Source organism: Sarcophilus harrisii, chromosome 1 (assembly GCF_902635505.1).
Source record: "Sarcophilus harrisii chromosome 1, mSarHar1.11, whole genome shotgun sequence".
Taxonomy (NCBI): domain Eukaryota; kingdom Metazoa; phylum Chordata; class Mammalia; order Dasyuromorphia; family Dasyuridae; genus Sarcophilus; species Sarcophilus harrisii.
Window position 1 is genome coordinate 452001981 of NC_045426.1, and position 26728 is coordinate 452028708.

The 26728-nt window shown below is 33.2% G+C and overlaps 1 protein-coding gene across 4 annotated transcripts in view; it reads right to left on the minus strand.

The window, feature by feature from the left end:
- The window catches only part of C1H8orf34 (chromosome 1 C8orf34 homolog), a 394007-nt gene that overhangs the window by 301626 nt on the left and 65653 nt on the right, over positions 1–26728 (minus strand). For 2 of the 4 annotated variants that reach the window (XM_031946286.1, XM_031946287.1), the window contains exons 2-4: positions 25636–25783; positions 20329–20460; positions 16153–16281 (exon numbers count right to left, since the gene is read on the minus strand). In XM_031946286.1, coding sequence (XP_031802146.1) covers positions 16153–16281; positions 20329–20460; positions 25636–25783 — 409 coding nt within the window. The remainder of the gene's footprint in view (positions 1–16152; positions 16282–20328; positions 20461–25635; positions 25784–26728) is intronic. The other 2 variants (XM_031946288.1, XM_031946289.1) reach the window with 1 other exon arrangement.

Below are 26728 nucleotides of genomic sequence, written 5' to 3' on the forward strand. Positions count from 1 at the left end.
TGCATGTTATTTCCTCTTTGAGTCAAATCTGATGAGAGTAAGGTTCATTCATTTCCCCTCTCCTCACCCTCCTCCACTCCACTGTAAAATCTTTTTCTTGTCTCTTTTTTATGGCAAATAAAAATTGGCTATATATATATATATATATATATATATATATATAATTTTCTTATATATTCATGATACTTCATCTTTCATTCTTTACCTTTGCACTGACTATTCCCTATATGTAGAATGTATTCCTTTCTCATCTTAGAAACCTAATTTTCATAAAAGCTTGACTCAAGCAGCAAGTATTTATTTATTTATCTCTTTCTTTCTTGCAAACTGATCTTAACTGTCCCTTAGAATGTAATTTCCTTAAGGACAGGAACTATTTAACTTTTTCCTATATATCCTTAAGGCCTACTGCATAGTGAATATTCCATAAATGCTTGTTTACTTATTCATATAGAATAAAAATGTCTTGGCTTTCCTTTCTAAGTTTTGAAGGACAAAATTATCATTAAGACACATAAAAAATGATTAGTGCTAAGTTTTTGGCAGGTAATAAACTCCAGCAGATGTCTATATCACTAAAGTCCCCATGACTACTATATCATATCTCTGTGCCAGGATCCTATTTCACCCCCTCAGGTGATGTACAGCTTACTCTGATGACATTGCTGTTTCTGTTTATAATTTCTTTGCTCTTCTACCAGTTGTTCTTCCATTGTTCTTCCCTATATTTCTTGGACTTCCTCATGTGAGATTATATTGTAGATAGATAGATAGATACTTTACTCCCTTTTACCTATTATTTTCCTTTACATTTATCCTTATTTAGTTATATCTTATTGAATTCCATCCCCATTTTTAGTTTGTCTAGATACTGTTAGCAAGCAACCAACTTAATGTAACTAATATATATTAGTTCTCTCCACATCTGAATTTCCATCTGGTATTTGGTCTAACCTTGGAGTCTGTCATATTTCAATAAAGGGCTACTTGAATCATGTACTACCTTTTAAGTCCCTAGCAAAGAATGCCATCCTCTTCCCAGAACACTCTAGACATTTCATTTGATCTACTAACCTAGATTGCCTTTGCCACAGACCTCACTGGAAACCCATGCCCATCCAAAAGACTACCTGGTTAACACATAATGATCCATCTATCTGTTATCATATGATCAAGACAACGATGATTAAATTGTTCACAATTCAAAAATCCATTTTTCAAATGTGAAGCTCTGGTGATAGGAAGTAAACCAGCCTATTTGGTATAGAGGGCTTGTATAGGGAGTAATGGGAGATCAAAAAGTTTGGAACCAGGTTGTAGAAAGCTTTGAATATCAGAATAAATATCTTGGATCTTATTCAATAAGCAAAGAGATTTTTAAATATATTTGAAAAGAGAATAAAATGAATAAAATGAAATCAGTATTTTGGTAAAACCTATCTGGGTGGACAGTATAATGAATTTATTGAAAGGAGGACAGAGTAAAGTCAGGGATCTAGAGGACCATTACAGTAGACTAAATTTGAAGTAGTATCTTCTCACTGCACAGTATGAAAGAAAAGAATGGAAAGACGAAAGTTCAACTAAGAGAAAATAGACAAGACCTAATAATATTGTCTATATGAGATAAAGATGGTATAAAGCTGTTGGGTTTGACAACAGTCAATATTGATTTTTATAATTATAAAAATATAATTAATATAAATAATTATAATATAATAATATATAATAGAAATAATATAAAAGTAATTATAAATATAATTATAATAGAGTTGGGCATTAGATTTAAGAAGTAGTATACACTGACAAATAGTCTATAGATTTTGTTCTCTTCCCCTCTTTGAAAGCCATGAAAACATTTGTCCTTTTGTAGTCATTTTTCCATGAGATCAGTATCCTTGATCTTTCAAATATTGTTGACTGTGGCTTAGTAATCCTATCTGTCAATTACTTCAGTATCCAAGGATGTGTTTCATCTGGGTCAGGGTGTTTAAATTCATCAAGGGTAACTAGAAAATCTTTTAATATCACTTTTGTTACCTTGGATATCAACTATGTGTTCCTGTTCATCCTTTTTTTTTTTTTTTTTTTTTTTTTTTTTTTCAGTATAAAGGTCAGATAAGTACTGGAGCAAGCAAACAGGAAGAGGATTATTAGAGAAAATCTCACATTTGCGTTAAAAAAAATTAATTGCATTAGAATAGAATGGAAATCATGCAGAAAAAGACATGATAGATATAATGACCTATTAGTTCAAAATATATCACCATAGTAATGTAGTAAACAAAAAGGAATGGTATTAGGAGCTGAAACAGAGTATAGTGCTAGGAAACCAACAAGGGTAAATAAAAAGATCACCAAGGAATAATGTAAGTTTTCAGTTGAAGTTGGACAGCATAAAATTTTAGTGGGTCAAATCAGCAGGTGTCTATAACATTTTTCAGCATAACCTACAGTTCAGGAACAAAATTTAAGAAAGTAAATAGGTGAATCTTGAAGATTTACACAGAAAGTTTTGTAAAAGGCCAAAGGATTGATAGAATTGAATGCAAGAAGCACCTGGCTGGAAAACTATAGAGCTCAGGCAGCTTAGGAAAATCAAATATTAACAAGGAGGTGGCGGATGAGGCATGGCAAAAGCCAAGATAATATCACTTGGAACAAGTAACTAAAGGTCTGTTACAGCAAAGAAAAATAACACATTCAGAAAGTGTTAGAAATCTTTTGAAGTTTATGGCCCAGCAGAAGTAAGTGATCTAGTCAGGGCTCTGTGATGAACAAGTTGTATAATTTTGGATAATTCACTTAACTCATTTTCTTCAGTTTTTCTAGTCTCTAAGCTCCCATGCAGTTTTAAAGTTATAAAATTATTTTGTTATATTAAGGTCTTATTTATCTATTTTTCTTAGTAACTATAATGGTGTGCCAGAGCAATGAAGTGGCACAATAGATGAAGTGCCAGACCTGATGTCAGGAAAATTCATCTTCCTGAGTTCAAATCTGGCATCAGACACTTATTGTATGACCCTGAGCAAATCACTTAATCATGTTTGCCTCAGTTTCCTTATCTGTAAAATGAGCTGGAGAAGAAAATGGCAAACCACTCCAATATTTTTGCCAAGAAAACCTCAAATAGGGTTACAAAGTATAGGACATGTCTGAAAAATTACTCAATAAAAAAGAATGGTGTACCACATTTTTTAAGTACTAAATAAATGCTTATTCAGTGTATATGGCAAAAAAAAAAAAAAAAAAAAAAGATTATATCACCTCATGTGATATACTCTTCAGAGAACTGAACTAAGATTCAGTAGATTTTCATTCTCTTCCTAAAACTTTCATTTACCAAATCTGTTAATCTTGACCTTAAACAAGAATCTCTTAGGGTGAGAAATCTAAACATAAAAATATATAATATAAAAAATGAAAAAGTCATTTAGTCCAAGCCTACTCATTTTACTTGAAGGAAACTAAGACCCAGAAAAATCAAGTTCTGGGCCTTGATACCTTGGTATCAAAGTAATTGAGTATCAGAACCAATATTTAAATTCAGGCTCTAATATCCAATCTAACACTCTCAACACTGCAATGCTCTGACTCCAACTTGAATTGTCTATACCTAAATTTGTCCCCTTTCAAGTGATGCCTATGAACTGGTTTTTTTCTGTGGTCACATATTCATCTCACATTCTGTTTGAGATAGCACTTTGCAACCCTGTCAGAGAAATGATTAAAACTAATAAGAAACTTTCCTGGCTCACACATTTGCTTTCACTCTAGCTGTGCCAAATGCACAGGTGGTTTGCTTTAAAGATAATTTTATCTCTTAAAATGTGAAAAACATGAAGTTTACTACTTTTATCTAGATAAAATTCTTACCACACAGCGGAAATGGGTGGCTGAAATTGAGACACTGAGAACTTGGTGGGGGGGTGGGAGTTTGGAGAGAGGAAAGTGATGGAGAAGTGGGAAACCAGACATAACTTGATTTGGAACTAGATTTTTAAGAGAAAAGATTTCAAATAACTCAGAAATAAAGATAAGATTCCACAGTCTAAGATTCCATAGAGGAAGTCTATACAGGAGGTATGGAAGTTTCAGAAATGAAATTTGGAAATGAAAACAATAGTAGATTTTTTATTTTGTTTTTAAGAAAGAGTAATTTGTACTTAATTCTGTCTCTGTATTTTATTTGTGTCAAAGTCACTGGTTAATAACAATATATTCAGCATATAGAAATTAAGATATCTAAGGTATGTCTAAGATCTATTTCAGTTTGAAATATTAAAAAATTTCCATTTTTTAGATATCATAAGACTAGGTTAAATACTCCAAGATTTACCACAAAGAAAAGGGAACATTTTTTAGAGATCCAAAAAAAAAAAATCCAATAGTTTGATTTTTAAAAGTCATCTTGTGTATTTTCCTTTATACTTTGGAATAAAAAATGATAAAATAAATAAAATAATACAAATAAAATTTTGTTTAAATAAAATCATTCCAAAATAGTTTATTTCTTCTGAAAATTAAAGAAAGGTGCATTCTAGGAGAGCATTGGGGCTAAAATGGGAAAATTTGGGGAGAAAGGATTGAAGTAGGGACCTTGTATAAGTAGCGTTTGTGTTGCTAATAATAGAAGTGAAAGGTTAAAGAGTCAGTCAAGAGTGCCTTGATAATAACCAAAGAACAACAACGATTGAATTATAGGAAAATAGTGCAGTCTAATTCTACATTCCTATTAATTATTATTATTAGATTAATATAAACTCTTTTACTTGATGAATCCATGTGAACTCTGTGATCATAACTTCCTTTTCTATTTATCCCAAAATAATCACTTAAAATAGGGACAACATGAGTTGACAACATATTTTCTGAAAAATGTCTGTTCTTAAGGTGACTACAAGCTCAATATGGACTAACAATTTAATAAAAAGAAAAAAAAATTGAAAGACATGGAATCAGTGGAAATATTTAACAGAAGCAGAGTAAATAGAATGAGTGAGTCAATTGTATTCTGAACTCTTATCGGATCATATTTGGAGGGTGGTTCTTGAGTTTTGGATACCACATTTGGCAAAGAACATGAACAAGCTGAAGGGCATTCAGAAGAGAAAAACCAGAAGGGTTATAACCCCAAGAACAAAGCAGAATTAGTTGGAAGAACTGGATATAGTTAAACTGAACAAAAGAAGATGAGGAGGTTGCAATAGTGATATTCCATTATTTGAAAGACTATATTGGGGGAGGAATTAGGCTTGCTCTAATCACAAAGGTAAGAACTAGGAAGAATGGATAGAAATGGCAGAGAAACAGATTTAATTTTTATATTGGGAAATTCTTCCTAATTATTGAAGAGTTGCCTTGGAAAGTAGTGGGCTTCCTCTCACGGCACTTAGCAAAATCTGAATTATCACTTGTTGGAAATGTTGAGTGCTTGTTCAGATACAATTGGACTAAAATGCCTTCAACACCCTATTTGATGCAGAGGACAGAGCAAACAACTTTTCCCCAAAACTCCATTTAAAGAGGGTTCACAGTTGAAGCAAGAGCACATTGTTCACAGCAACAACATGATGATCAACTCTGATGGAAGTGACTCTTTTCAACAATGAGATGATTCAGGCCAATTCCAATAGACTTGTGATGGACTGAGTCATGTCCATCCAGAAAGAGGCCTGTTGGGACTGCATGTGGATCACAGATAGTTTTTTTCACCTTTTTGTTGATGTTTGCTTGCTTTGTTTTCTGATTTTTTTCCTTTTTTGATCTGATTTTTCTTGTGCAGTATGATAAATTCGGAAATATGTATAGAAGAATTGAACATGATTAATATATTAGATTACTTGCTATCCAGGGGAGGGAGTTGGGGAAGGGAAGGAGAAAAAGTTGAAACACAAGATTTTACAAGGTCGAATGTTCAAAACTATTTTTGTATATATTTTGAAAATAAAAAAAATATTATTTAAAAAAATAAAGAGAGCAATCAACTCTTTCTTAGCAGCTATTCTCCTTAGAATGGTTTCTGTCCTACTTCTTTCCTCAGGTACTTTATCAACCTTCCTCCCTTCCCCCTTACTTTTAATTTTTTTTCTTGTATTCTTTTCTCCGATTAGATTATAAAGTCCATGAAGACATGAGATAGTTTTTCTTTTTCTTTTTTTATCTGATTCCCAGCACATAGCACCTAACAGGCATTTAATAAATGTTTATTTACTGACTCTCTGGATTGTGTTTATCTAAGTTTACCACATTTGAAATTAATTGACAAAATTATAAAATATTACTTTATATATAATATATAAAACATTACATTTGAAAGAAACAATAATAAATCTATCACATGCTAATATAAATAATATTTTATTAGTCAGTTTTGATATGTAGTTTTAATTGAAGTACATGAAGGAATTCCAGCCTCATGCAGATACAAGCTTGGAAATGGAAGAAATATTTTAATAGGCAAATAAAATTTTAGTATTATTATAAAAGTAGCTTTGACCTTGTGGATCCCTTGAAGAAATGTTAGGAGACTCTGAGGGTCCTCAGACCACACTCTGAGGCAACTTTTAAATCTCTGGTATACCATAAAGCTTATTGTCTTAGGCATTGCCAAATAATGGAAGGCCCTGTGTTCAAGTCCTGACACTGATTGTTATTGCCTATATGAACCTGGATAATTAAGCTCCTTGGGTTTCAATTTCCTAATATTGTCAAATAAGGAGAAAGGCTGCTTTCAGTTCTATATCTATAATTTGTGACTTATGATCTATGTTTTTTTTTTTTTTTTTCCTTCAGGGCTAAGGTTCCTGATTTTTTACTCATGTACTAGAGCTCCACTGCAGTTTTGATCTTGGGTTTTTCAAGTCATTTAGGTAATTAATATATTTTGGAGCCCAAGTATTCCTTTCCCAAAATCATAGGATCAAAGATTTAGAGTTAGAATAGACTTTAGTGATAAAATACAACAAAGAAACATGAGAACAAATAAACAAGAGAGTCAGAATTCAGACCCAGGTCTTCTCTCTTCAAATTTAACATTCTTTCCTCCCTGTCATAGAATTCCTTTCTTCTGGAATCACTGATATCTGTCAGAAAGCCGGTGCTTCTGTGCAACATGTTTTTAATGTGACACTTACCCTATGAAGTCTCAGGAAAAGATATGTGTATACAAACGTGTAGATGCATATGCATATGTGTACACACATTTATATCATACCTGTTTTGTTTATGTGGGTGTATGTATCATATTTATATGTGAGGTTTATATAGATGATAGGGGACCCTATATTTCATATTATATATATATATATATATATATATATATATATATATATATATATATACATACACATACACACAGGGAAGAAAGAAGAAATGGAGGGAAGAAGAGAGGGAGAGGGAAAAAAATGAGAGATTGAGAATATAAATGTCATATATGATATATGAATATCATCTGGGTAAACCTAGTCTACTCTTACTCCATAGTATTTTCCTAGTAATAAGGATTAATTTTTTTATGCTGCTATTATGGCAACCTATTATCATTGGGGGAAAAAAATTACAATAAAAAACCTGGCTTTAATTCTTCCTTTATTCTTGATAAGAAAACTTTATTCAACAACTCCCAATATCTCGTGCCTCCTCATATTCATAGGGTTCTCATATTCTGGGTTCCTTTTCTGACTAAAACAGCCTATTTTTATTTGAAGCAGGAGCCAAACCCCTTTTGGACAATGTTAAATTTAACCTGCACACTACTGAGAGAAGTTTTTAAATAGATAGAGAATCATAAGTTTCTCAGCAAGAAAGAACACAGAAGCATCTGGACAAATGTTCAAATATTCCCTCACTTGGTGAACTCTATCAATAAGTTAATCTACAGAAGTTTATTAAGCACATTTAAAGCTAAGTTTTCTTTCATACTCTGTTGAATGCTGCTGGCAGAGTATTTAAATAATCGAATGGTCTTTGAACATATCTAAGGCAGCATTTTATTAACTTCCTAGGATATGGTCACTTTTAAAACTTCATCCCAATTTCATTGATATCTCAGTGGGAATAAATCAACTACATTCTCAAACTAGTTGAATACTAATTATTTCAAAATTTTTAAAATTAGCAACAAAATACATTTATCATTTAATTATTATAAAAATAGCATTTATATGGAACTTTAAAGTCTGCAAAATACTTTACAAATATTGCCTCATTTTACCTTCACAATAATCATGTGAGACAGTTGATATTATAATTCCTATTTCAGAAATAAGGAAATTTTGAGGAAGAGGGGTCAAGGATTATACGTTAAAACTCTGAGGATGGATTTGAATTTAGATCTTTCTGATTTCTTGTCCAGTGCCCTATTCACTGCACTAACTATCTGCCTTTGCAGATAAATCCATGTTGGAAACATGGGGGTGAAAGAGCCTTTTAAGAATACTTTTAAAAGAACACCTACTTTTCAGGTTAATTGTGTTATGTCAAATCAAGGATCTGAGACTTTGTTGTTAGAATTCTAATTTCTTCTATTGATACTGATTATACTATGCTTAAAATGGACAGTTCCGTGTTAGAGCTAATGTTAGTTAATCAGGTTAACAAAGAGATTGAGGTGGTAAATTAAGTTAGTAAATGTCAGAAGTAAGATTGGCTCCAAAGTGTTTCTGACTCCAATGTCAGCAATTTACCTAATATGTCAAATTGTCACTATGATATAAAGCTCTTTTCGTGTATGATTTTCCCAAAGCACTTCCACTCTCTTTACATTCTTCAAAATGAACTTGCTTCTTTCTATAAAATCAACACATAATCTCAACCAAGATTTTCCTGAGAAAATGAAAAGTATTAGGCATGAGATCCCTCTCTTAATATACATCAAAATCAAAGGACAAATTATAATGTACAATATAGTTACATCTGTGTAACAATAGACCATGTAATTTACTTAACAAAAATGTATTGAGTATCGACATATACTTAGCATATGTCAAGAGCTAGGGCAAATATAAAAGTAGCTGAGTCATTTTATCATACTGAAGACAGCCTAGATTTCACAGATATAATTATTTTAGTATTACATGGAAATATCTTGTAAAAAACCTATTAACATTATCTATCACAGACCTAGTCAGTGTGTTGTCTATCTAACCACCATACAAACTGATTTAAATACTCCAATAACAAAAGAAAAACACACAAATCTATAGGATAGGTTTACAAGAAGATTTAAAATCTTGGAAATTTTGCAATTAAATTTTGGGGAAATATACCAAAATATTAAATATGTGAAAATGTCCTATTTAAAAGTGATTATGTTTTATGTCTTCACAGAACTCATCTTATTTGCTGGAATCCTCAAATAGAATCTTTTAAAATTCCCAAGTTACAACCCATTTAAATGATTTTACTAATTCACTGGTCTAAAATTATCATGGAAGTTTCCAAATGTGGTTAACTTAAAATTAATAAGTTTTTAGGTATTGAGAGAGAAGGACCTATGTCTAATATATTATTTAAGTGCTTTAGCATACGCATTTAACACTGTTGGTATTCAACCAGTGGCAAAGATCTCAAGTCATTGGCAAACAGTAGAGCATATGTTTTATATATACATGTGCATGCATATACACATATATAGACACAAATGTTTTGTGCACAGATATGTTATGTGCATGTATGCATATATATATGTTTATGTGTGTATATAATGTACATATTTATGTATACATGTGCACATATAATCTTTATCAGCCTATTCCAATGTTGCTGTATTTCCTCCAACAATTCAAATCCCAAACCATATATATCTATTCATCCTGCACAATTTACCTTTTAGGTCCATCCAGTATATGACATATTTTCTGGACAACAAAATAATAAGTATGAAATAATGAGAACAAGAAATGATATACATCATTTACTTTTGCCACTTATCAAACTATAACTTTGTTTTGGTTTACATATTTCTTAAATTATATTCTTTGTACTGCTTGTCCTTCATAATTCCTTATTTGTAAGGAATTACAGTCAGCTTGTAGCCACCAGACTTATCAGCTATACTTTTGGTAATCATAAACCTCTTCAAGGTCCCTAATGTTCTAATAGGTTCAACTGCACATCATCACTGAAAGATATTTGTGTTAAAAACATGGATCTTTGATTCAGGGATTAGGATCATTAAAATTCACAATTTTTTGAAACTTGCTTTGTCCTTCTCATTTGATTCTGGGGAATATATGGATGCAAATCATTATGAATTTTCAACGTCTATTCAAAATAAATTGATGGACACATTTACAGCTTGCCTACATAATTATATATCATAGGACCCGAAATCCCAGAGAATCTATTCTTTTTCTTTCTTTGGAGAGATAAGAAAGCAAAAAAGAGAGAAGGACTTGAGAGATATAAAATAAAAAGAGAGATTTGGCAATCTCAAAACATTTGGGCTATTAGATGAGAGGACACAAGTGAAGAAACTGGGCAAAATATTGGGGAATTTAAGAAAAAAATAATGAAAAATGAAATTCAGGATCAGATAGTGGTTCAGATTCTACTCCTGAGTTGAAAGAAAAGCAAGATTAAGGACAATTAAGGAAGATCTAAAAGAATTGAGGAAGAACGGGGAAGAGAACAAAAGTAGCAATACAAGGCAAGGTAAGTAAAAACTATAGTCTACAATTCATTATTTTGTCATTGTGGAACAATGTTTGGACAAATTGGAGAGCACTCCATCCTTGAGTCTGCAGAGAAGAGGAAGTTCAGGCGTATTCTGACACGCATACTATATTTAAGGGAAAGAGATGTCACAGTTCAGAGGGAAAAAAAAAAAAAAAAACTGATTCCATTGAACTAAAATACTACAAGGGGGTCAACACAGGAGAGATGGAAGAGGTTCAAGAATGTAATACTCTGAAGACACTAAAGGAAACAATTCCATTAAGGTGGACAAAAGGGATTTGTCTAAAGAGATGAATGTGAATACACAGAGAACTCTGCAAATAACTTAGATTTAAAGAAAATAAATGAGCAGAAGATGGAAGTAATACCAGATAACAGAGATAAATGAATATAGAAATGTTCTATAAAAAGTACCAAGAATCATATATCTTAGAATGAGCTAAGTCTGGAAATTAATGCTAAGGACAACAACAACAACAACAACAAAAAACATTGTTGTTGTTGATGATATTGGAAGGAAAGGGAAGATCAGAGAAAGAATAAGACATTTGGCAGAGGTATATGGGACAATGATAACTGAAAACAGAGATAAGATAGAAGTGCTAAATTGTTAAATTGTTTTTCTTTGCCAATTGGGAGGTTTTCGTAATGGAAAAAGAACAACAGTAAAAACAACAACAAAAATTAACAAGGGTGTTAATATCCAAGATGATGATAATGATGAATTAAGAACTGGTTTTATGGCTAGATTCAAAACGTGGTGGTCAAAGAATCTAAATAATTCAGTGGGTAGAGCTTAGACATGGAGTCAGGAAAACCTCAATTGAAACAGCTTCAAAAATGTTGGAAGGGATGTGGGAAAACAGGGATACTAATGCATTGTTGGTGGAACTGTGAATACATCCAACCATTCTGGAGAGCAATTTGGAACTATGCTCAAAAAGTTATCAAACTGTGCATACCCTTTGATCCAGCAGTGTTACTACTGGGCTTATAACCCAAAGAGATCATAAAGCAGAGAAAGAGACCTGCATGTGCACGAATGTTTATGGCAGCCTTCTTTGTAGTGGCCAGAAACTGGAAACTGAGTAGATGCCCATTAATTGGAGAATAGCTGAATAAATTGTGGTATATGAATATTATGGAATATTATTATTCTGTAAGAAATGACCAACAGAATGATTTCAGAAAGGCCTGGAGAGACTTACACAAACTAATGCTCAGTGAAACGAGCAGGACCAGGAGATCATTATATACTTCAACAACAATACTATATGATGACCAATTCTGATGGACCTGTCCATCCTCAGCAATGAGATGAACCAAATCAGTTCCAATGGAGCAGTAATGAACTGAACCAGCTACGCCCAGCAAAAGAATTCTGGGAGATGACTAAAAACCATTACATTGAATTCCCAATCCCTATATTTTTGCCCACCTGAATTTTTGATTTCCTTCACAGGCTAATTGTACAATATTTCAGAGTCCGATTCTTTATGTATGGCAAAATAACGGTTTGGTCATGTATATTTATTGTGTATCTAATTTATATTTTAATATATTTAACATCTACTGGTCATTCTGCCATCTGGGGGAGGGGGTAGAGGGAAGGAGGGGAAAAATTGGAACAAGAGGTTTGGCAATTGTCAATGCTGTAAAGTTACCCATACATATAACCTGTAAATAAAAGGCTATTAAAAAAAAAAAAGAAAGAAAGAAAGAAAGAAAGAAACCTAGCTTCAGAAACCTACTTGTTTGCTTCAGTTTGTACTTGTTTACCTCAGTTTCTTCAACTATGAAATGAACACAATACTAGCACCTATCAATCAGGGTAGTGAGGATCAAACAAGAATATTTGTAAAATTAGAACTTTAAATGCTATATAAAATATTATAATAATAATTATTATTATTGTTATTATTCCAATGTCAATAATACAATGGTCCCCTTTAAAGAACCCCAGGGCTCAGTAGTTGATATACCGAATGTTTAACATAGCATAGTGACTCATACATAATAAGTATTTAATAAATGCTTCCTTCCTTCCTCCCTCCCTCCCTCCTTTTTTCTCTTCCTCCCTTCTTCCCTTCCTTCTTCCCTTCTTTCCTTTTTCCTTTCCTCCCTCCCTCTCTTCCTTCCTCCTTTCCTGTCTTCCTTTACTCCCTCCCTTTTCTCCTCCTTCTGTCCCTCCCTATCTTCCTTCCTCCATCCATTCCTCCTTCCCTCCCTTCCTCCCTTCTTCCCTCACTCTTTCCCCTCCCTCCCTTCCTTTCTCTCTTCCTCCCTTCCTCCTTCTCTTTCTCCTTCCCTTCTTTCTTTCCTCTTTCCCTTCCTTCCTCTCTTCTTTTCTCCCTTTCTTCCTTTCTTTCCTCCTTTGTTCCCCTTTTTTCTCTCCTTCCCTTCCTCCATCCCTCCCTCTCTCCTTCCTTCCTTCCTTCTTTCCTTCCTTCCTTCCCTCCTTTCTTCCTTTCTTCCTTCCTTCCTTTCTCCCTCCCATCTTCCTACCTTTCTTCCTCCCTTTCTCCTTCCCTCCCTCCTTTCTTTTTTGGAGGTGTTCTCCTTTATGGTGTTGTGATAGAAGCTAGAATACCACTTCTTCTTTATGTTACAGTAGGAATTCCTTGAATATATTTATTAAACTAAATAATTACTGAGATTTCCTTCAACTCTCAAATCCAATGATTATGAATCTCAAGTAGGAGATATATCTTGAGATATCTTGAATCCCATCAAACTCCTCAAAATTGTATTGCCTCTGACACAGACCTCATCCAGATATACTTGGACCACTCCAACTCTTTTGTGAGCAGCTACAGTATAGAATATAAACTCATTTGTGAAATCTTACTGGGAAATATTTTAGAATATTATGAGCAGTACCACTTCATAAAACAAGAGGAAACAATGGACAGATTTAAACTGGTTTTAAAAAATATTGGCAAAAGACCCAATTAATCTTAGGCAATTATTTCATTCAAAGAGTATGAATCTAGAAGGACAAAAAAGTCAAAATGGAAGCAAACAACAATAATATAAAGGCTCCATCCAGTTGTTTTTAATAAACTTTTTTTTTTTTAATTATCAATGACAGTGGATTGTCTACATGTGAATTCTAATCTTTCATTATGGGATATTCTTTTGAGGAAGTGAAAATTTGCATGTGCACATGTATTTTTTTTGGGGGGGTGGAGAGAAAATAAGCATTGACACAGGCAGATAAGTGGCATAGTGAACAGAGCAATGGACCTAAAATTTGGAAAAATTGATTTCCCTCAGATGACTAAAAACCATTACATTGAATTCCCAATCCCTATATTTATGCACACCTGCATTTTTGATTTCCTTCACAAGCTAATTGTACAATATTTCAGAGTCTGATTCTTTTTGTACAGCAAAATAACGTTTTGGTCATGTATACTTATTGTGTATCTAATTTATATTTTAATATATTTAACATCTACTGGTCATCCTGCCATCTAGGGGAGGGGGTGGGGGGGGTAAGAGGTGAAAAATTGGAACGAGGTTTGGCAATTGTTAATGCTGTAAAGTTACCCATGCATATATCCTGTAAATAAAAGGCTATTAAATTTAAAAAAAAAATTGATTTCCCTCATATATGTACTAGCTGTGAGACTCTAGTTAAGTCACTAAGCCCTATTTGCATTGATTTCCTTATCTGCAAAATGAGTTGGAGAAGGAAATGGCAAACTACTTGCATATCTTTGAGGTCACAAAGAATAGCCATGAGGTGATTCAAGCCAGTTCCAATGATCTTGTGATGGAGAGAGCCATCTGTACCCAGAAAGAGGATTGTGAGGACTGAGGGTGGATCACAATATAGTATTTTCACTTTTTGTTGTTGTTTTTTGCTTGCTTTTTATTTTTTTTCCTTTTTAATCCGATTTTTCTTGTGCAGTATGGTAATTGTGGGAACAAGTATAGAAGAATTATGCATGTTTAGCATATATTAGATTGCTTGCCATCTAAGGGAAGGGGTGGAAGGGAGGAAGAAAAAAATTGGAACACCAGGTTTTGTGAGGGTGAATGTTGAAAACTATCTATGCATCTGTTTTGAAAATAAAAAAGCTTTATAAAAATAAAATACAAAAAAAGGAATTAGCCATGACTACATAACAACTGAACAACAAAAGTTTCAACTCTGTTCCATGCACTGTGCTAAGACTTTACAAATATTATTTCATTTGATCTTCATAACAACCTGAAAGGTAAGTTCCATATTATCCCCAATTTACAGTTTGAAAAAAAAAACTGAGGCAAAAGTAAAGTGACTTGTCTAAAAAGAAAGTGGCAGAGAAATGCCTACTTATTGTCCAGTATTTGAGACTATGCAGCTGAAAATTCTTGAAAGAATATAGGGGACACTACCCAAAATAGAATTTTTGCAGCAATGTTTCTCCTCCCACACTGTGCTATCAATGTAAATCAACAAATGCATGTTACATGGACAATTTGCCAGTTCTTTCAATCTCTGCTCTATGAACTAACTAGCCTATCTTCGAAATAATTGCTTCAATACTTCACTGGTCAATGATATGATTAATATGAGCACTTGCTGTAAGATAGAATATCAATGTCTAGAGAGCTAATCCCAGAATTAAGATGAACTGGGATCAAATCGTACATTTGACCTAAACTGATTGTGAGTGAGATGCTGAACATATCTTATCTTTCCATTGCCTCAAGCAGCAATTTGATACTGAAATTTGTGAACAAATATGAGAAACTAACTGGTGCAGTAGATACAGTGAAGTCAGGAAGACTCTTCCTGAGGTCAAATTAGACTTCAAACCCTTACTAGCTGTGTAATCCTGGGCAAATCACTTAACCCTTTTTGTCTCAGTTTCTTCATCTGTAAAATGAGTTGAAGAAGGAAATGGCCCAAATACCCAAGTACCCTTGCCAAAAAAAAAAAAAAAAAAGGCGAACAAACAAACAAACAAACAAACAACAACAACAACCAAAAAAAAAAAAAAAAAAAAAAAAAAAAACAACCCTCAAATGGGATCCTACAGAACTGGAAACTACTGAAAAGGACTGAACAAGAGGAAGAATTCCCTGTTCCTTCCACCAATGAAATCACACTCTTTTCTCTTAAAGCAGTCTTACAGTTTACTAGATATCTTTTACAAATTATTAGAGCCAAAAAATGCATTTCCTGGTCACAAGCCTCTCTAAAGTTAAATAAGATGGTGTTTGTTAGTAAGACTCATACATTGAAGCTTTTTTTTTTTCCAGTTTTGAGAAAGATATTAGAGCTTAAAGTCTTCTAGTTTAGCTTTTGAAAATCCATGATCACCTCCATGCCAGGTTCACAAATCAAAATAGGATATTAATGGAGGAGAAATCAAAATTATATGGTAGGAATTATTTCCTGGCACTATCAGCAAATGTCTTATGTTTTTGGAATTGGTTAGAGAATCATATTATAATCAAAATAAATGAACTTACTTCTAGAGAGATTTTCAAGGGCTTTCCCCAGCTTCTTGCTCTCTTGAAGGATGTGATTTAATTCATCAAAGTCGTGGTTTTCTGGTTTGATCCGCCAGTTCCACTTAGGATGCTCCACTGACCTTGGCACTAAGTATTTTTAAAAAATTCATATTTAATCGATCATTCTACAAACATGCTCCATAATGATACAGCAAATTCATCATCATAAAGTAAAATAGTTGATCTAGTGCTCTATATAAAATAAAATGATGCTCTTTGAGATGACAAGATTGAATAGTAATGGGGGAAGTCACAAAGACAATTCATATAATAAAGCTATGTAACTAAACCAAAAAAAAAAAAAAAAAAAAGGAATTCATGCCAAAAAAGAAATTTAATGCTCAAAACCATTATCTGTATTTAAATGATATGTAAGAGTACTGTTATGTTTTGTTTTTTCTTTTGTGCTGTATTATGGGTCAATAAGCAATTTCAGTTTCTTCCATTTAAGCTAGTGAAAAATTTTGCATAAATTGATCTCTAATATGTTAGGTGGGGTCCACAGTGGGGATTGAAAATAAGAATCAAAACTTTGTCAGTAAATTTACAAATGACATAGTCTCTACTTCTGGGAATAGATCCTCATGCTTTTACTTTAGCACAGATATCAGTAGTGTCATATCTAAAACTTGGTAACTTGGACTTTGCTCTAGGGCATTGAAATTCAGAAAAGTGCTGAGAGTACTAGCTCTCATTCAACAGAAACTACACTTAACAATTTATTAGGTTTTATCTTTTTTAAGTCTCTTCAGTCTCACTTCAGATGAATTCCTTCCCAACTTCATCTCTTTTTCTTAACATCAGCCAGTAGTTTTCCTTGATTATTGTCACCTCCCACACACAATCAGAGGATATCTCACACATGAACCTCATGCCCCAGAATCATGATTTCTCCCTATAGTCTCTCCTTCTTTCTCAGGATGCATTTTATGTTGTGTGACGTTGACACAAGAATCACTAGTTATACCTAGAATGATAGAAGAATTGAAAGATAGACCTTCTAGTCTGATAATCCCAAAAGAAATAATGTTTTCCGTCACTGCTTTTATATTATGCTGCTTAATGTTTTCCCAGTTTTTTGTGGATAATATACCACTTAGCATTACTAAAGTATCTCATTTTCTTTCCTAAGTTTGCCCACAGATGATCATTTATTGTGTTGTTAAAGGCAATTTTTTAAAATACACACGCACAAAAAAAAAAGGATTAGCAAGTTTCCTGAAAACAGTTGTCTATTCTAGATTTCCTTAGTATCTTTTTCTATCACTTAGAAATAAAAATTTGTGTTACTGTTGTGTTTGGTTAGAAAGTAATAGAATAAAGTAGAAAAAATTTCTGGAATAAAGGCTCATAAATGTACAGCAACAGTATACTAATAATTACTATTGGTTTCAGTACACATTTATTTATTCATCCTCTGGACTTACCACCCTGTTCCTTTTGAAAGCAAAAAATTAAAAACATATATACTATATAAAAACAACAGTAGAGATGTAAAAAATATTGACTGTTTTGATTAAAAGAAATTTGTTTCATCTTTTCTTTTTCAACTTTCTGCTATTTATCTCAGGATATCTGTGAATCACATATCCCTGTCAAAATGCTTTATAATCCTTTTTTGAAAGAAAAATAATCCATCACTGTTTCATCAGAGTATGACAATATTTGGGGGAATTTAAGTAAGTCTACTGGGCCAAACTGATTCTTTCAATTGACTTAACCTTTAAAAAAATACAGGGACCATATCCTAAGAGGAAATGGGAATTCTCAAATAAACAACTTTGCTCAGAAAATGAATAGAAACAAGAAGTAGTATGGAACAAAATGAAAAATAATTTTGAAAACTCGGTTACATGACATAATCTGCTATCCCTTTATATCTTAATATATCATTCTTAATACTTTAAGAGTTACAAAATTTAAAGGAAAAAATGGCAAAAATAAAAAACATAATGTTAGAACTTTTAATCACCAATATGAAAACAATGCCATCCACAATTCTTAGATTTAGCTCAGACCTAGGCAGGTAGTTGTTTTTTTGTTGTTGTTTTTTTTCCCCCCAGGCTTACATATGTGATAATTAGTTCATATTTGTTCTCCTAGAAGTAGATCATTTCAGCCATTCTAGATGTTAGTTTTCAGATTCTCCCCATCTACTCTCTTTGTAATATAAATAAGGAACAAATTTAAGGCAATAAAATATAATACAGAAGATCTTCAGAAACAGCTATATTGATGCTTTTCATTAAAAAAAATGGTCAGCTAACTCTTGAGAATGACTTATTAAAATTGTTTTTTTTTTTTTTTTTGCTTTCAAAAGGAACAGGATGGCAAGTCAAGAGGATGAATTAATAAATGTGTACTGAAACCAATAAATGATTAAGAGAATAATGTAATTATTAGCAAAAAGACTTCCAGAAGTATATGAAATATTTTTGAAAACTACTTATTAAAAAAAAAGTCAATCCATTTATGCAGTATTACTACCTACTTATTCCTTAAATATACAAAATTCCTTCACAATTATTGCCTGGAAAAATAAGTACTATGAAATCAACTTCAATTTAAAGAATAATTTAACCATCAGGAGTTAATAGGAATAATAATATAAGAGTAATAATAATATTTATATAGTTCCTGTTATGTTATAGGCACCATGCTAAGTACTTTACAAACATTATCTCATTTTAACCTTATGACAACTCTGGAAGGTAGGTGCTATTAGTATTCCCATTTTCAATGAAGGAAACTGAGGCAAACAGAAGGTTAAGTGACTTACCTAGGTTCAAAGTTAGTACTATCTGAGATCTGACTTGAACTCAGGCTTTCCTGTTTGTAGACCTGGCACTTTAATTACTGTGCCACCTAATTACCCATAAAACTAAATGTGAAGACATACATTTGAGTTCAAAATAAGCTTTTCTTGAACAAAATGTGAGCCTTGATCTAAGGGTTTTAAGGATTTAAAAGCTCTTTCTCAATCCACAGGATAATAAAATAATAATAATAATAATAGATCTAGTGTTCAGAACTATTCTTACCTAGTCACTCCTTTTATTGAATATTATACTCATTTTGTGTGTCATATTTTAGGACAGACATTGACAAGATGGAGAGCTTCCAAATCAGAGTAAATAGAATAATGAGTGCCTCAAGTCCATGGCATATAATGGTTAATTGAAGGAACTAGGCATGGAGAAAAGAATATTTAGGACATGACATCTGTATTTGAAGGGCTATCACACTGAAGAAGGATTGTGCTTTTTATATTTGGGTCCAAAGGCTAAACCAAATTCAAGAAATGGAAGTTGAAAAGATGCAAATTTATGTTTGATATCAACTTTGGTATCTCATAGTTGACATTCTTTCCCATCTCTGGAGATTTTATTTCAAAGGGCTGGTGACCACTTGTTAAGTATTTAGTAGGTTTACTTTCTTTTCAGAATAGATGGTTTTTGAGGTATTATCCAACTCTGACTTTCTGTAACTCAGAATGTGACAGCTTTACTCCAGCATACAGCATTTATATACTTACCCCATATGCCTTCCCAAACATTCTATTATCTCCTCACATACACACCCAGCCTTCTTTGTTTTCCATTAAAGCATACAATACAGCCAATTTATTAATCATCCACAAGGTACAAAGTATTAGAAATGTTCCTTAGTCCAAGCTCCAACCGGCTAATAATTTTATTTTTGTATTTTTTTCACAAAATTATCAAGAAACCATTTTAAAATCATTTCTAATTTTCATAAGTATATATATATATATATATATATAAAAACATTCATTTAACAATTTATAATGTGTAGAATACTTTGAATAACATTGCATGATTTAATATGCATAACAATACAGGCACATAACTAAGAGAAGAATCACCATGTCCTTTTTCCCAATAAAGAAGGTGAGCAAATCTTTCAGGTCTTTCTCATTCCATGTCCAGTATTCTTCCTGTTTTTCCAATCTAGCATATATTTGACATTAAAAATGAAATAGAAATTTACTGGGATTTATGACCAGAAATTTAAAGTAAAAATTTTTGCTTTGATTATTATTTTTACTTTGTTGTAGATGGTCTAGATCAGTTGTAGGTTTTGAACAAAAAAAGTATTAACAAACTTTCTTACGTGATTTGGATTCCGGTGATGGTGGAGAAATATTAGATACAGCAAGATCACTCTTGGACTTCTTTGGTTTCTTTGCATTTACCTGCCAGGGTTTATCATAACTTCTGAAGTCTCTCCTAGTTCCTTTGTGTTCTGTTGAAAAAATACAAATTAAATTCTGTTAAGTCTTTTTTATACTTGTACATAAATATACCCTGATAGGTTTAACAATGGAAAAGGCAAAGGTCCTTATAGACTAGAAAATCTTAAGAATCAAATAGAAAAACAAATCTTACTTTTTCTTTTTCTTTTCCAATTAAAAAAAATATGGATCTGAATTTTATCACAATAATTCTCCTCAAAGTTGCAAATTATTGTGAATTTTTTTACAACATGGATACTTATAATTAAATAACCTAGGAAAATATTTAATTGTGTTTACATTTACTGATTCAATACTAGAGACTGTCAAGAGCTGGAAGAGATATCAAAATGGCTTACAAAGATTCCTTAAATAATACAGAATCAGAGCTGGAAAAACCTAGGCTATTTTCTAGTCCAAACTCTCCACTTTACAGACAATGAAATTGGGAACTATAGAACTTAAATGACTTGCACCTGATCCCACATTTAGTAAGAAGTGGGCCCAACACTCAAACCAAGATCCCCTGGCCCCAAGTTCTTTCTACTATACCAAAATGGCTCCCAATACTCCAAGTTTAAATTCTCTTCCCAACAATGAGCCATCTGACTTCTCCTACAAAGTTCTGAATTATTAGAAACAAAATTTCTCCAGACAAATCATGTTCTATTTTTAAATTGTTCTAATTATTATTATTAAATAGCCTTTTATTTTTCCAAATGCATACAAAAATGGTTTCCAACTTTTACTTTTGCAAAACCTTGCATTGCAAGTTTTTCTCCTTCCCTCCCCTTCACTCATTCCATAGACAGCAAGCAATTCAATATAGGTTAAACGTGTGCAATTATTCTAAATATATTTCCATATTCATCATGCTGCACAAGAAAAATCAGATCAAAAGATGAAGGAAAAAAAATTAGGAAAAAACAAGCAAACAAACAGAACAGCAACAACAAAAAAGATGAAGATACTATACTTTAATCAACATTCATTCTCCATAGTTTTCTCTCCAGATGCTAATGGCTCTTTCCATCACAAGCCTATTGGAATTGGAATGGTTCTAATTATTAGGAAGTTGTTCCTTATACTGAGCCTAAATCTACCTTTTAGATACATTTGGTGAATTTTACATCAAACCCTAATAGATTCTTTCTTTAATATGCTTTGAGCTTCCAAAAACCTGTAAGCCTGCTTCTATTTTGTATGTGTTTCTACTAATAGGAATGGCTATTTTAAAATGTAACATCAGTACAGTAAAAATGTAATGATAAATAGTCTACCTTGTTTAAATTTGCCTCTGAACATAATGACTGTATGTTCTCCAAATCTCCAAATCAAAATTGATTTTATATCAATGAAATAAGAAGTCTGGTCCCTATCTTTGTGCATGTTCACATAGTGACTAAATAAAACTGGACAAAGTATTCAAAGACAAAAAAATCCATCTCCATTCCAGGAATATAAAGTATAAAGATTGCACCCAGTGGTTAAGGAGAGCTGTGAGAACAGGTCTTCAATCTTTTCAATTTCTGCTTGTGGAAGCCAGCAATATTCTAAAAACTGTGGAAGGAAGGAAGGAAGGAAGGAAGGAAGGAAGGAAGGAAGGAAGGAAGGAAGGAAGGAAGGAAGGAAGGAAGGAAGGAAGGAAAGGGAAGGGAAGGAAGAAGGAAAGGAGGGAAGGAGGAAGGAAAGGAGGGAAGGAGGAAGGAAAGGAGGGAAGGAGGGAGGGAGGGAAGGAGGGAGAGAGGAAGGGAGGAAGAAAAGAAGGGAGGAAGAAAAGAAGGGAGGGAAGAAAGAAGGGAAGGAGGAAGGGAAGAAGGGAAGGAAGAAAGGAAGGAAGAATGGAAGGAAGGAAGGAAAGAAGGGAGGGAGGGAGGAAGGAAAGAAGGGAAGGAGGAAGGAAGGAAGGGAGGGAGGAAGGAAAAGAGAAGAAGAGAGGGAGGGAGGGAGGGAAGAAGGAAAGGAAGGAGGGAAGGAGGAAGGGAAGGAAGGAAGAAAGGAAAGAAAGAAGGAAAGAAGGGAGGGAGGGAGAAAGGAAGGAAGGAAGGAAGGAAAGAAAGAAGGGAGGAAGCGAGGAAGGAAGGAAGAAAGGAAATAAGGGAGGGAAAAAGGGAAGAAAGGAGGGAGGGGGAGGGAAGGAGGGAGGGAAGAAGGGAAGGAAGGAGGAAGAGAAGGAAAAAGGGAAGGAGGGAAGGAAGGAAGGAAGGAAGAAAAGAAGGAAGGAAGTGAGGAAGGAAGGAAAGAAAGAAAAAAGAAGGGGTAGGGAGGGAGGAAAGAAGGGAGGGAGGAAGGAAGGGAGGGAGGGAAAGAGGGAAGAAGGGAGGGAAAGAGGGAGGGAGGGAACGAGCAAGGGAAGGAAAGAGGGAAGGAAGGAAGGAGGGAAGGAAGTGAGGAAAGAAGGAAGGAAGTGAGGAAGGAAAGAAGGAAGGAAGGAAGGATGGACGGAAGGAAGGAAGGATGGACGGACGGAAGGAAGGAAGGAAGGAAAGAAGGAAGGAAAGGAGAAAGGAAGGGAGAGAGGAAGGGAGGGAGGGAGGGAGGAAGGAAGGGAGGAAAAAAGGAAGGAAGGAAGGAAAGGAGGGAGGAATGGATGGAGGGAGGGAGGAAAAGAAAGGGCACAATCTAAAAACTATAGATCAATGACTTGACTTCAATTTCAATTCCTGGAAATTGTATAATTGAAAAAGCACTAAATTTATAGTCAGAAGTCAAGACTTCAAAATCTGCTTCTGTTTTTAATAGAAGGTCAAATCACTCTTTTTTTCTGGGTCCAAGTGCCTCTTCAATAAAATGAAGGGGTTGAAATAGACGACCTAAGTCCCATTCAAATCTGAATTTATAATTTTTTTTAATTCGTACCATGACTTTTGGTCCTAAATCATGTGCACCTGGAACAAAAAAGTAATAACCCAATGACTATGGGACTAGAATATAGAATAGTGACCAGTAAATGAAATATACAGGTCAGAGTAGAACAAACCATATAAATTGACTCAGTGCTAGGTTAATGAAAGGAGTCCCATCTAAGAAAGATCAAAGAGCTTAGGAAAGATGAATATAAATACTGATAGAGAGGGGCAAAGGAGCATACTTTGTAAGAACATGGAAGAAGAAATTGGGGAATACCTGGGTTCTAGTAAAGGTTTTAATTAAAATGATCTTTCCCTTTTTACCACTACATAGTGATGAAATGTAAGAGTACTTATGGACCCATTTTAATCACACAGTCTAATATTTTTCATCTCCTCCATGAAAAGGGAATATGTTATTGTAAAGATAAGAAAAATTTCAAGTAACCAAAAAGAAAATAAAGAAACTAAAAGATCTAATGTGTGTTTCTAAGTAATATTAACAATATTTGAGAGATTAATCATTTAGTAATCCAGAATATTGATGTCTATTAAAATTCAACATAACAGTACCAGATTCCAAGCTATACCACAAAGGAATAATCATCAAAATAGTCTCTAGTGCATTGTTGGTGAAGCTCCTAAAAGGTCAATTCGTTCTGGAGAACAATTTGGAACTTTGTTTAAAGGTGCATATCCTTTCACCCAGAAATTCTGGTACTAAGTTCATACCTTAAAGAAATAAATGAAATATAATAAAGAATTATAGCAATTCTTTTTGTCATGGCAAAGAGCTATTTAGTTTCCAATTAGTTTTTGGTCTATTTTTTGACCCTTTATTACATGTAATTATTATTGCATCATAATCTGAAAAGATGCATTTACTATTTCTGCCTTTCTGATTTGATTTTGAGGTTTTGATGCCCTAATACATGGTCAATTTTTGTGTAGATTTTCATGTATTGCTGAGGAAAATGTGTATTCCCTTCTGTCCCCATTCAGAAGCAAAGAGTTAGAAACTGAAATATTATCCATTCCATATAGGAATATGGGAATGACTGAATAAATTGAAACATATAATTGAGAAGGAATAACATTGTGCTGTAAGAAATAATGAGGGTGATGGTATCAAAAAAAATCTGGAAAGATTTGTATGAGTTGATATAAGATGAAGTGAGAAGTTGGAGAACAATGTACACTGTTAATAGAAATATTGTAACAATAATGAACCCTAAAAGATAGCTACACTGATCAGTACAATGACCCATGACAATTCCAAAGGACCCACAATGAAAAATGCTGTTACCTCCAAACAGAGAACTGGTAGACTCTGAATCCAGAAAGAAGATTAAAACAAAACAAAACAAAAACTTTGTTTTTCTTGCTTTTTTATACAATGTGGTTAATTTGGAAATGTTTTTACATGATTTCATATGTATAATGGATATCACATTTCTTGTCTTCTCAGTGGGTAGGGAAGAGAGAGGGACAGAATTTTCAACTAAAAATACAAATCAAAAATATATAGTATCCTTGATGATAGGGATTATCTTGCTTTTACATTTGTATACCCAGTGTGAAGCATACATAGTGTTTAATACTTTTTTGTGAAAAATTTCAACATAAATACCATCTTAAGCTACAAAAAAACTCAAGCTGATTTTTAAACTGTTTAGAAAATTTCATAAACTGATGTTCAGTAATTTAAGGGATTACATTTTTCTCCTTTATGGAGAAAATGGGAATATTAGATTATGTGATTAAAATTAGTCCATCAGTGCGCCTAAATTTCTTTAAATTTCAATGGCCAAAAGGGTGCTGATGCACATATGACAATCTTGATCTGACATCACAAGAAAAGTATAATGCAGACAGATTAGATGGACAAAGTAATCCTGCAAGAGGACCTCCCCTGTAGATTCATGGGTCTCACGTGTCACCCCAAAACTGTCACACCCTATACATAGTAACAAATCATTAAAATTAAGATAAAAGATTACAATTCAAAATTCATTAAACAAATAAGTAGAAATATACTTAATAAATATGTTTTGTGTAAAGTTGTACTATTTATACTTGTAATTTATTAAAGATTAAAACTTCATTAAGACTTTTGGGACACATAATATACCAAATAATAGTCCTATTTACCAATTCACAAAACTTTTGCACCATATTTTATCATACTAACACAGAGGTGGATAAATAAAATTCTAGCTATCTACTTACCTTTATTGTGGTACAAATTTCTAAGATTATGGTCAGTTTTGGCTGCATGCATCCACCTAAAACACCTTTTGCCCCTGAAATGAATTGGAATCCTTTTTCTCCATTTACCTGATGTTTCACTTTCTGCCCATAAAGCTGCAGACCCAGATAAAGTTCTTTGAAGTTGACTGCGAGGCCCCTGTTTAGACTGAAGATGGTCAATGAGAAATGGGATTGGCTGGTCAGGTGTTTCTGTTATGAGTTTGGTCATCAATTCCTGAAGGAGAAAAAAAGAGTAGCAAAACACTTGTATTTTTTATCATTATAATAAAGCAAAAATAAAGTCAGCAAGGAGTCCACTTGCAGAACATTTTTAGTTTGTTTTTTTTTTAATGATACTTCCACATCAAATTATCTAGTTTAAATTATTACGTTGGCATGTATACATAATGAATTCAAATTATGAACCTCCTAAGACACAATGCATTCATATATGGTTTTCTTTTGAAGACAAAATGGGGAGATGTAGGAACAATTATAAATTAGAAAATAATTTATCCAATGTCATCCTCAAAACTTCCGATTATTTCCAGTCCATACTCTGAAAATACAATGGAAATGGTAAGAGACTGAAACTCAGGAGATCTACATTCTATACCATATCTGCTGCTTCTGGTGTGAACTTAACAAGTCCCTTCACCTGTCTAGTTCTCAGTTTCCTTATCTGTAAAATGAAAAACAAAATGGTGCTCTGGATGGAATCTTGGATTTGAAGTCAAGAAGACATGGGTTCAAAGCTTTCTCAGCTACTAAGTACTAAATGGCCTTGGGCCTCTATGGGTCTTAGTTTCCTCATGTATAAAACAAAGAAAGTTGGAGGGACGAGGGGGGAAACTGAATTCAGTGGCCTCTATGTTCCATTCTAGCTATAATATTACAGAGTGGTTCTGTTTTAAACATAGCAATAATAATCTCATTTGTTTTTCTTTAATCTTCACAATTCCCCCTTTCTTCTTTTTGTCTACACTTTTATGAGTACACATGGCTGTAATACTATGCTTTTTCGTCTATCATTGTATTTTCTGGCACATATGCAATATTGCCATCCACCAATTAAAAAAAATAATAATAACATATATCTTCTCTTGTTTTTATTCTCTGGGCATATGATTATGAGCAAGGTGAAAGAGAGAGTATGTAGGTCACAAAGGGTTTGAATCCC